The following is a 12,250-nucleotide window of genomic DNA, read 5'->3' on the forward strand; positions in this document are numbered from 1 at the left end:
CTCCACTCTGCTGCATTCAAGAGCATTCAAATCCTAAATAAATAGTGCAGATTCAGATCATGACTCAAAGGTGATCAGGTTTAATCCCTGGATTGATTCTCTGGAAGTCCTGAGCAGGTTGTACCACTCCACCTCACCTCGGGTGACTTAAGACAAATCCTCAGTTTCAGCAGGATGATTGTCTACCCTATAAACATAATAACTGAATAAATGAATGAATCTATATAGGCCACGTTTCAATCGGGTTTAGGTTGCATGATTGTTATGGTCACATCACTGAATCCACAAAAAGGAACAAAATGCAGGATCAATTCCCAAGAGACACAGAAAAACAATTTTTTCTGCAACACAGAACTGTGATCTGGAAATCTCAACTGTACAGTGGCTATACATTACCAGGAGAATCTGTTGGACATGTAAAACTGCTTTCATAAATGTACTAGTGAGGACGAAATATAAGCTAACTGGATTTGTGGTGTTGAATATACTGAAGTGAATCCCATACTGAGCAGCATTAGTTGTATTTGTGAACCTTACCAATCTGGGACTGGGCCACCATAGTTGATTTGCGATCACAGAGAGGGGAGAAAGGTAGACCTAGCTTTGCTTCTTTATCACCCTGAAAATAAATTCAACATCAGAAGGTACTGTCAGTACAGGTTCACTTGGGCAGGTTTACTTACACATAATTTCATTATCTTGTTTTACTTTTTTTGTTGCTTTTTTAAATATCAAAAAGTCATCTGATTTCTTAGTGACCTGTGTTTTTTTGGATACCATAAGCTTACAACAAAATAAATGTAATGCTTAGTTATCTTTACATCACTGAACAACAGAACAAAACATGATTGGATGAGGTCTACCAAAGACTGCCCCAATTAGCAGACAGCGGAGACTGCAAATTAGGCCAGTTTTGCATATGAAATACATATTTCTCAAAGACATCCAGTACCATTAATATGCATTTGTAAATGTTATTATGTGTACTCTTAATTCTGTAACTGATGTCTGAAGCCTTGTTTTTACACCCAGAGTGGACATCTGGTTGTGGTAGAAATGCTTCTTATACTTCTGCAATATTCATTATAAAAAACAAAATGATTAAACTGATGTGCAAACTGCCATTCTGTGCTCATTATTACTTGTCACTTGACTTGTAAATGGTACTCTTGGTGATACCAGAATCCTGTAGAAATAATGATAAGTTTTTCCTGTGAATTGATTGGTCAGCTTACATGTTTTGATCTAATCCTCGGTGCAGAGCAAGTTACCCAATAGCATAAGTTAAAGTCAGCACTCTGATTAACAGTGAGAAAGTGTTTTGATAATAGGAAGCCTGAGTATCGTCCAAACAGAGTTAGCTTGCTAACCCACTAATTTACCTTTACTAACATGCCACCAGGCCAGTAAAGCAGGAAGTAGGTGACAATTTGTTTGCTGACTACCTGTCTGAAGAACTCCTCCAGCAGGGATGTGGTCCAGCGGTGATGGAGGTCCCAGCGTTTGGCAGGGTGGCTGATGTCAGCAGTATGCAGCAGCAGGGATAAGGCCTTTGGTTTGTCAATCCTGCAAATACAGTCCAGTCAGTTACTGCTGGGCTACTGTCAATGACACTGTAGCGGATTGCTCATATATTTGTTTGGGGTGCCAGCCGGAGGTTCTTCTGACAATGTTAATGTTTGCTATTTTTGTCATGAAACCACTTCTCTTGAATCTGAACCCACCAACAGAATATACATGAATAATCAAAGCAATCAGAGTGACACAGCTAACCCAAGGAAGTTCAATAGAAATTGTATTGCTTTTACACATACATCACCATTCCCAACAACAGAATATGTTCTCTACAGGCAAGTCCAAAGAAGTCAAATGCAGTCAATTGATTTTCATAAAAGAAAAAGACCAGGACTAGGCCATGGACGCTGCTACAACACCCTGTTAGATGGACTCAGCCTCTTCTCCAGTGATATGGTATGCTGCCATCTTCTTTTGCAGTCACCATTTTTAAAGGAAGAGGGACAACAATGCAAATACCACCTAGAATATTTTTTTTATTGTAGAATAGTAATTGTAGTGTTAATGTTAATAAATTAATAATTATAGGAATGACAGCTATAGGAAAAATGTCAGTATTAGTAACAGAGCCAATAACAACAACTGTAGTAGCAGTTGTCGAGCAGGAACACGGGGGCAGCAGGTGGCCCACAACCTCAGATCCAGTCTTTGCAGCTCCAGAGGCAGAAATACCTGCTGAAAGCGACAGAAGGAGAGAGGAGAGAAACGAGAAAGCACAGAACTGCGGGAGAGTTAGTAACATGCAGTAATGGGATAAAAACACATACAGATGGAGAGGGAGAGAAGGAGAGAGGAAAGAGTTCCATCATGGGAAGTCTCCCGGCAGTCTAGGCCTATAGCAACATAACTAAGGGATGGTTCAGGACTCACCCAAGCCAGCCCTAATTATAAGCTTTATCAAAGAGGAAAGTCTTAAGCCTACTCTTAAATGTGGAGATTTTGTCTGCGTCCAAAGGTGTCCTTAAGGCATGCTTGAAGTTTGGTTAACTGGTTAGTTTCATCTGTCTTGATCGATAGATATAATTGGGTATCAGCTGCATAACAATGAAAGTTTATGGAGTGTTTCCTAATAATATTGTCTAGAGGAAGGATATATAAGGTGAATATAATCAGTCCAAGCACAGAACCTTGTGGAACTCCGTGACTAACTTTAGCATGCACGGATTACTCACCATTAACATGTACAAACTGAGATCGATCTGATAGATAGGATTTAAACCAGCTTAGTGCGGCTCCTTTAAGTCCATTGTCTGATGCAATTAAAAGGTCATTTGTAATTTTCACCAGTGCTGTCTCTGTGCTATGATGCACTCTAAATCCTGACTGAAAATCCTCAAATAAACTATTGTTATTTAGAAAGTCACACAGCTGATTGGTGACTGCTTTCTCAAGGATCTTAGAGAGAAAGGAAAGGTTAGCTATAGGTCTATAATTGGCTAAAACCCCTGGATCAAGAGTGGGCTTTTTAAGAAGCGGTTTAATTACAGCTACCTTAAAGGATTGTGGTACATAGCCTGTTAATAAAGACAGATTGATCATATCCAGTAAATAGGTGTTAACAAAGGGTAAAACGTCTTTTAGCAGCCTAGTTGGAATGGGGTCTAAGAGACAGGTTGATGCTTAGATCAATTAAACGAAGTCAGCTGAAGAAGATCGCCAGGCGCAAAGCAGCCAAAACACACATCAGGCTCTACAGCTGTTTCCAAGGTTTCTGTGTTTGAAGACAAGTCAGCACCAATTGAAGGCAGGACTTTATGAAATCTTTCTCTAATAGTTAAAATTTTATCATTAAAGAAGCTCATGAAGTCGTTACTACTGAAGGCTATAGGAATCAGTAAATTTCAAGTCACAGAGAAAAATGCTTTAGGAGTTGGAAACTTGTAGAACAGTTACATCTCCTTAAATTCGTCATTGCAGGTGCACAAATCCTATGTTATGAATCACAAATTAAGAAACTCATAAACTCATATTTTTGCTACAGTTGCTGCAGTGAATATGGCACATTCACACACCCATATCAAAAAATGTCATGGACAAAATTTGTACATCCGCAAATTAGTATGTGAATTCATGCAATGGGAGTTGCACACCTGTAGAATATTTTCTCACACATACATTTTTTTTCTTGGATATTTTGGTCAATAACTACAAAAGTGATTTGTGCACCTGTAGAGCCAGGTATGGGCACTGTTCAGAGATCAGAGAACCCTTTTGACCAATCAAAGGAGCTTGCCTGTCCCTTGGCGCCGGAGCAAAAAAAAAAACTAAACAAAACTCCAGCCTCCAATCTCCAGCTTCTTCCTAGTCTCACATAGCCAGACCTATGCCAGCGCTGGAGAAAGAGCTTCTTCCTGACTCAGCAAAAGCTGGGACCTGATGATTAAGGTATGTTTTCTGATATTACCTACCATTATACTTTTGTTTCTAGTTTGTAATATGCATGCTGGTCAGTTACATTGGTAATCAACGTTTCTTAGTTGGGTTAGCTCCTCTTGCTTCTCGAAAGGTAAGGTAGCTAACAAATTACACTGGTACATTAGCTTGCTATCAAATCATCACTAGTCAGCTAAAGATACCCTCATACTAAATTATGTGCCTTGATATTCTCTTCTGTTTTGCATATACAAATGACAGATCAGGGTGGGTCTTCACAGGTGAGTATCATATCATGACTATGCACTTAACATAGAGTAAATAAATAATAAAACTTTATTTATAGAGCACTTATCAAAAAAAAGTACAAAGTGATGTGCTTCACAACAAGAGAAATAACATACCACAGTGAATGATAAAATATTAAATAAATAAAAAACATAAAACAACAAAATAAACAGACAGCTCAGGTAAAATCAGGACATGCTTTCCGATAAAAATGCATTTTGAGAAGAGACTTAAAAGAACATACTGACTCAGACAACCTAATTTTTTCAGGCAAGTTGTTCCAGAGCCTTGGGGCTATGGTGGCAAAAGCTCTGTCCCCCTTAGTTTTCATCCTGGACTCAGGAACAGACAGAAGACCCCTGCCCGAAGATGTCAAACTATGTGAAGGTTCATAAGGGATTAAAAGGTCTAAAATATAATTTGGAGTCAGGCAATGAAGAGCCTTAAAAGTAATCAATAAGATCTTAAAATAATTAATTAATTAACAGGGAGCCAATGCAAAGAGGCTAAAACAGGTGTGATGTGATCGTACCTCTTAGTCCTGGTTAAAGAGTTCTGTACAGTCTGCAGTCGTTTCAGAGTTTTTTGAAAAAGACAAGTGAACAGATTGTTACAATAATTAAGGCGTGAGGAGATCAAAGCATGTACAACAGGTGCATAAATTTGGGCACCCCAACAGAAAAATCACATCAATATTTAGTAGAGCCTCCTTTAGCAGAAATAACAGCCTCTAGACGCTTCCTATAGCCTGTAATGAGTGTCTGGATTCTGGATGAATGTATTTTGGACCATTCCTCCTTACAAAACATCTCCAGTTCAGTTAGGTTTGATGGTTGCCGAGCATGGACAGCCCGCTTCAAATCACCCCACAGATGTTCAATGATATTCAGGTCTGGGGACTGGGATGGCCATTCCAGAACATTGTACTTGTTCCTCTGCATAAAGGCCAGAGTAGATTTTGAGCAGTGTTTTGGGTCGTTGTCTTGTTGAAATATCCAGCCCCGGCGTAACTTCAACTTTGTGACTGATTCCTCAACATTATTCTCAAGAATCTGCTGATATTGAGTGGAATCCATGCGACCCTCAACTTTAACCAGATTCCCAATACCGGCACTGGCCACACAACCCCACAGCATGATGGAACCTCCACCAAATTTTACTGTGGGTAGCAAGTGTTTTTCTTGGAACGTTGTGTTCTTTTGCCGCCATGCATAACTCCCCTTGTTATGACCAAATAACTCAATCTTTGTTTCATCAGTCCACAGCACCTTATTCCAAAATGAAGCTGGCTTGTCCAAATGTGTGTTTGCATACTTCAAGCGACTCCGTTTGTGGCGTGTGTGCAGAAAAGGCTTTCTTTCGCATCACTCTCCCATACAGCTTCTCCTTGTGCAAAGTGCGCTGAATTGTTAAACGATGCACAGTGACACCATCTGCAGCAAGTTGATGTTGTAGGTCTTTGGAGGTGGTCTGTGGGCTGTTTTTGACCGTTCTCCACCATCCTTCGCCTTTGCCTCTCCAATATTTTATGTGGCCTGCCACTTCTGGCCTTAACAAGAACTGTGCCTGTGGTCCTCCATTTCCTCACTATGTTCCTCACAGTGGACACTGACAGCTTATATTTCTGCGATAACTTTTGTAGCCTCCCCTAAACCATAATGTAGAACAATCTTTTTTTTCAGGTCATTTGAAAGTTGTTTTGAGGCCCCCATGTTGCCACTCTTCAGAGGAGAGTCAAAGAGAACAACAACTTTCAATTGGCCACCTTAAATACCTTTTCTCATGATTGGATGCACCTGTCTATGAAGTTCAAGGCTTAATGAGCTCACCAAACCAATTGTGTGTTCCAATTAATCAGTGCTAAGTAGTTACAGGTATTCAAATCAACAAAATGACAAGGGCTGTGATCACCAGGACGTAACCAGGATTCAGTTAAGAACATGCAATCTACATCAGTAGAAGAGATAAAATAATTTAAAATAAATGTTTTGTTAGAGAGGGATCTTACATTGAGATGAGCCATCTTAAAAAGTCTGTGCTGGGTTAGAACTTAAGTTGAGACTGGAGGTAGGGTTCTGGCCTGGATCTTTATTAAATTATTATTATTGCTGTGTCGGCTGTCTGTTTAGTATAAAGGACCATTGCAAAATTACCATAGGGATTTTAAAAGTAGCGCTAGAGGGATCCGGCTCCAAATAGCAGCACTATGATCAGACCACAAGGGGGAGTTAGTGGCAGCAGATGGTGCGTGGCTGTTTATGGTGGGCAGAGAAGAGGAAGAAGAAGAGCAAGGGGAAACAGGTGATGTAAATAGTCAACTATGTGAGGAGGACAGCACAGCGCGCTGCAGGTTAGCCACCAGCATGCGACTACCTGACTTGTTTGGGTGAAGACCATCTTGTGCAAACATGGAAGAACGATCCCAGAATGAGTTGAAATTGTGAATAAAACCAATGTCATGGGTATTGCAGGTAGACTGGAGCCAGGTATGAAGGCTGAGGACCCTGCTAAAATGGCCAATTCCACGACCCAGTGTAGGAATTGGACCCGAAATAAAAGCATACTTTCCACTGCTGTCGAATAGGTCAAAGAGGCGGATGAAGTATGCTCTTGTCAGCTCCGATTGCTGACGGGCGGTGTCATTGGTGTCGACATGGACTATGATTTTTGTGAGTCGTCAGGAGTGAAGCCAGAAGTCCGGGGAGCTTTTTGAAGTTGTTGGGGGTCGTAGCTCTGGAAAAGCAATGTGTGACCGCATTAACGAAGTGGATATTCCTTACTATGGAATCTCCCACTATTAGCGTAGTTGGGGGGATGAGAGGAGGCAGAGTCGGATCATTTTCCAGTGCTGGAGATAAGCAGTGAGGGGAGTGAGATGGGATGGTCGCATTCTGGTTGCCGCAGCCAGAGGAGCTGAGGACTGCAAGGTGTTTTGCCTGGGCCGAGGCGACAGTGGAGAACTCCAGGATGAGCTTGTCTTTTTCTCTGAGCTCGGCTTCCAGACAAGCGATACTTTTCTTCAGCTTTGAGACAGTAAGGTGACAAGATCCACACTCAGCCATCAGGCTTGCAGTTAGTCCGTGAGAGTGCTTCAAAGCTTAAAATCCACAGTAAAGTCCATAAAAGTGCTAAAAGCTTAAAATCCTTAATAAAAGCGACCTGCTAGCCTAACCGCCGGGCTAAAAATAAACCTAGCTCAGCTAGCAGCAGTGGAGGCAGTCCAATAAACCACGTCGAGTTGACAGCCAGCTTAAAATCATTTAAGATACATACGTCTGATAACCGAAAACATTTACCAAGTTAAAATATATAGATAAAATAATAACCAGGAAAACAGTGTAGCGTAGAAAACCTGGCTTAAAAACTCTCATCATAAAACTCAATTTATGATGGTTTAAGACGAATCCTCTGGTGGGCATACAAAAATGCTGACGCATGCGCAACAGTACATGAGATGATAATGGTGTTTTCTCAGTGAGTGAGCAAAAGGTCATATTATCAGTGTTTCCCTGGAGCCGTGCCGTGACTCACTGCAATAAACAGAAATCCGGTACTTTATTTTCATTTAATTTCATTTATTTTATGCAAAATGGAAAAATTATTAAATCAGGGTGCTTCAATGTACTGGTGCTTGTTTAATTGCTGGCTTTGTTTTTCCACTCATATTAGTTTTGCGATGCTGTTCGTGAGAATTGTTTATTGGCATGGTTGTATGTACAGTTGTGCCACATGTCATATTTATTGACATTGCTTTAAAATGATTGCTCCAAATCAAGGATATCTCATTTCATTAACTGCCTGTTGCCTCGACTCCTCAGTCTCCATCAGCACACCTGGCTATCATCAAGTCATCACCTCCTCACTACAAGAACCCAGAGCCGACATCCAGTCCCTGCTGGATCGTTGGCCATACTCGGTTTGTTTGTTACCCTAACCAGGACCTCAGAAATGACATTTTGCCTCTTTAGAACTGGGCTTGGGTCCCCATGAGGACTACTGGTCCCGACAAAGTCAGTGTTTATACCGGAAAAGGTCCCCAATAGGTAACAAAAACACACCCACACATACACACACACACACAACTTCAGAGTTCCAAAAGGTTCTGTGCTTGGACCGATTCTATTCACCTTATAATATGTCCATTAAGACTCTCCAGTTGGACTACTGCAATTCCTTATTATCAGGCTGTCCGAATAAGTCCATTAAGACTCTCCAGTTGATCCAGAATGCTGTGGCACGTGTACTGACAAGAACTAGGAAAAGAGATCATGCTTCTCTGCATTGGCTCCCTGTAAAATCCAGAATATAATTTAAAATCCTTCTCCTCACCTACAAAGCTCTTAATGGTCAGGCACCATCATATGTTAAAGATCTCATAATACCATACTACCCAACTAGAACACTGCGCTCCCAGAATTCAGGGTTACTTGTGATTCCTAGAGTCTCCAAAAGTAGAATGGGAGCCAGCGCCTTCAGTTATCAAGCTCCTCTCCTGTGGAATCAGATCCCAATTTGGGTTCGGGAGGCAGACACCATCTCCACATTTAAGAGTAGGCTTAAGACTTTCGTCTTTGATAAAGTTAGGGCTGGCTTGGGTGAGTCCTGAACCATCCCTTAGTTATGTTGCTATAGGCCTAGACTGCTGGGAGACTTCCCATGATGCATCTCTTTCCTCTCTCCTTCTCTCCCTCTCCATCTGTATGCATTTTTATCCCATTACTGCATGTTACTAACTCGACATCTTCTCTCTCCCATAGTTCTGTGCTTTCTCGTGTCCTTCTGTTGCTTTCAGCAGGTATTTCTGCCTCCAGAGCTGCAGAGACTGGATCTGTGGTTGTGGGCCACCTGCTGCCCCAGTGTTCCTGCTCGACAACTGCTACTACAGTTGTTGTTATTGGCTCTGTTAACACTGTCATTATTCTTCCTATAGCTGTCATTCCTATTATTATTAATTTATTAATATTAATGTTACCACTATCATTACATTATTACTATTCTAAAAATTCTAGGTGGTATTTGCATTGTGCCTCCTCCCCAAAACCTCTCTCTCTCTCTCTCTCTCTCTCTCTCTCTCTCTCTCTCTCTCTCTCTCTCTCTCTCTCTCTCTCTCTCTCTAAACCGCTGTAAGCTTCAGCAGAAAAAAAGCAGACTGCCATGAGATACGTTTCCTGAATGGCATACAGTTCTGTTTTTCACCATTGAATCAACAAGGAACTCCAGGGCAGGGACAACTTTCGCTCAGCTAGTGGAAAAAATCAGTGCATGTCAAATTTATTTAGCTAAAATAACATCACTACAAACATATTAATTTGCTACACTGCAAAACTATTTTACCTTTAGTGATATCTGGTGCTTAAACCCTTCTTTTCCTCATGATTTGACAGTGTCTGCACCCCACTACAGTGCTGAGATTTGTGAAGGACCTAAGACCTGTTTACAACTTAGGTAATTGTTAACAAAACTGACACTGATTCAGAAGTGAAATCCATTACTCACGCCTCAGGCTGCTGCAGGAGGCTTTTCATGGCTTTGATCTGCTGGAAGTGGCAGGACATGTCTGTAGCCAACACCATCTCCACTACTAGAGTCCGCAGTTCTCTGAAACAAGAGTGAAATATTAAATTCAATTTTATTTATATAGCGCTAATTCATAACAGAAGTTATCTCAGGGCACTGTTCCTATAGAGCAGGTCTAGACTGTACTCTTTATAATATTATTTACAAAGACCAATTCACACCATGAGCAAACACTTGGCAACAGGAAAACCTCCCTTTTAAGGAAACCTTGAACAGAACCAGACTGGGTTGAGAGAGAGAGAGAGAGAGAGAGAGAGAGAGAGAGAGAGAGCAGGTGGAAAAAGAGCATACATTAGCACAATGCAAAATCCACATAGAATTTTAAAATATAAATACAGTTGTATGCAAAAGTTTAGGAACCCCTGACAATTTCCATGATTTTCATTTATAAATATTTGGGTGTTTGGATCAGCAATTTCATTTTGATCTATCAAATAACTGAAGGACACAGTAATATTTCAGTAGTGAAATAAGGTTTATTGGATTAACAGAAAATGTGCAATATGCATCAAAACGAAATTAGACAGGTGCATAAATTTGGGCACCCTTGTCATTTTGTTGATTTGAATACCTGTAACTACTTAGCACTGATTAATTGGAACACACAATTGGTTTGGTGAGCTCATTAAGCCTTGAACTTCATAGACAGGTGCATCCAATCATGAGAAAAGGTATTTAAGGTGGCCAATTGAAAGTTGTTGTTCTCTTTGACTCTCCTCTGAAGAGTGGCAACATGGGGGCCTCAAAACAACTCTCAAATGACCTGAAAAAAAAGATTGTTCTACATTATGGTTTAGGGGGAGGCTACAAAAAGTTATCGCAGAAATATAAGCTGTCAGTGTCCACTGTGAGGAACATAGTGAGGAAATGGAGGACCACAGGCACAGTTCTTGTTAAGGCCAGAAGTGGCAGGCCACATAAAATATTGGAGAGGCAAAGGCGAAGGATGGTGAGAACGGTCAAAAACAGCCCACAGACCACCTCCAAAGACCTACAACATCAACCTGCTGCAGATGGTGTCACTGTGCATCGTTCAAGAATTCAGCGCACTTTGCACAAGGAGAAGCTATATGGGAGAGTGATGCGAAAGAAGCCTTTTCTGCACACACGCCACAAACGGAGTCGCTTGAAGTATGCAAACACACATTTGGACAAGCCAGCTTCATTTTGGAATAAGGTGCTGTGGACTGATGAAACAAAGATTGAGTTATTTGGTCATAACAAGGGGAGTTATGCATGGCGGCAAAAGAACACAACGTTCCAAGAAAAACACTTGCTACCCACAGTAAAATTTGGTGGAGGTTCCATCATGCTGTGGGGTTGTGTGGCCAGCGCCGGTATTGGGAATCTGGTTAAAGTTGAGGGTCGCATGGATTCCACTCAATATCAGCAGATTCTTGAGAATAATGTTGAGGAATCAGTCACAAAGTTGAAGTTACGCCGGAGCTGGATATTTCAACAAGACAATGACCCAAAACACTGCTCAAAATCTACTCTGGCCTTTATGCAGAGGAACAAGTACAATGTTCTGGAATGGCCATCCCAGTCCCCAGACCTGAATATCATTGAACATCTGTGGGGTGATTTGAAGCGGGCTGTCCATGCTCGGCAACCATCAAACCTAACTGAACTGGAGATGTTTTGTAAGGAGGAATGGTCCAAAATACATTCATCCAGAATCCAGACACTCATTACAGGCTATAGGAAGCGTCTAGAGGCTGTTATTTCTGCTAAAGGAGGCTCTACTAAATATTGATGTGATTTTTCTGTTGGGGTGCCCAAATTTATGCACCTGTCTAATTTCGTTTTGATGCATATTGCACATTTTCTGTTAATCCAATAAATCTCATTTCACTACTGAAATATTACTGTGTCCTTCAGTTATTTGATAGATCAAAATGAAATTGCTGATCCCAAATATTTATAAATGAAAATCATGGAAATTGTCAGGGGTTCCTAAACTTTTGCATACAACTGTATCTAAAAATATCTCATCAACTATTCAATGAATTGCCATGCACATAATACCCCCTTCCTTAACTTTTCATCTAGCACCATCAACAGGTCAAAATTTCAAGGTGTCCAATGCTTTGGTTATATGGAGTCTGGGAGTCTGGGAAAATTCTACTTTGTGCTCTCGATTTAATAATTTTTATGCACGGATTACTTAATTTGTGCTCTCAATTTAAAATTGTTTTTGCCGTGAGACCACAGCCTTAAAGCTCTGTCCATCGTGCTCTCACTGCCCAAACAAAGTCACAAAGCCACCCCTTAATGAAAAATTTACTGTATCTGTATTGGTTCACTGCTGCCTCCGCACACAGGACAACACCTGATTGTCAGGCTTTTTTTTTTTTTTTACAACATTTCATATCTGACTGAATTTATGTGGCTTTAGTAGGTGGTGGCGCACACACATACCTCATACACAGACCTC

The 12,250-nt window shown here is 40.9% G+C and overlaps 1 protein-coding gene across 2 annotated transcripts in view; it reads right to left on the minus strand.

The window, feature by feature from the left end:
- The window catches only part of LOC122866718 (calcium/calmodulin-dependent 3',5'-cyclic nucleotide phosphodiesterase 1C-like), a 77,451-nt gene that overhangs the window by 21,651 nt on the left and 43,550 nt on the right, over window positions 1-12,250 (minus strand). For both annotated transcript variants that reach the window (XM_044176744.1, XM_044176742.1), the window contains 3 exons: window positions 9,733-9,834; window positions 1,446-1,566; window positions 538-619 (listed from right to left, as the gene is read on the minus strand). In XM_044176744.1, the coding sequence (XP_044032679.1) occupies window positions 538-619; window positions 1,446-1,566; window positions 9,733-9,834 (305 nt within the window). The remainder of the gene's footprint in view (window positions 1-537; window positions 620-1,445; window positions 1,567-9,732; window positions 9,835-12,250) is intronic.

The sequence above is a fragment of the Siniperca chuatsi genome, linkage group LG19, assembly GCF_020085105.1.
Source record: "Siniperca chuatsi isolate FFG_IHB_CAS linkage group LG19, ASM2008510v1, whole genome shotgun sequence".
Classification (NCBI taxonomy): domain Eukaryota; kingdom Metazoa; phylum Chordata; class Actinopteri; order Centrarchiformes; family Sinipercidae; genus Siniperca; species Siniperca chuatsi.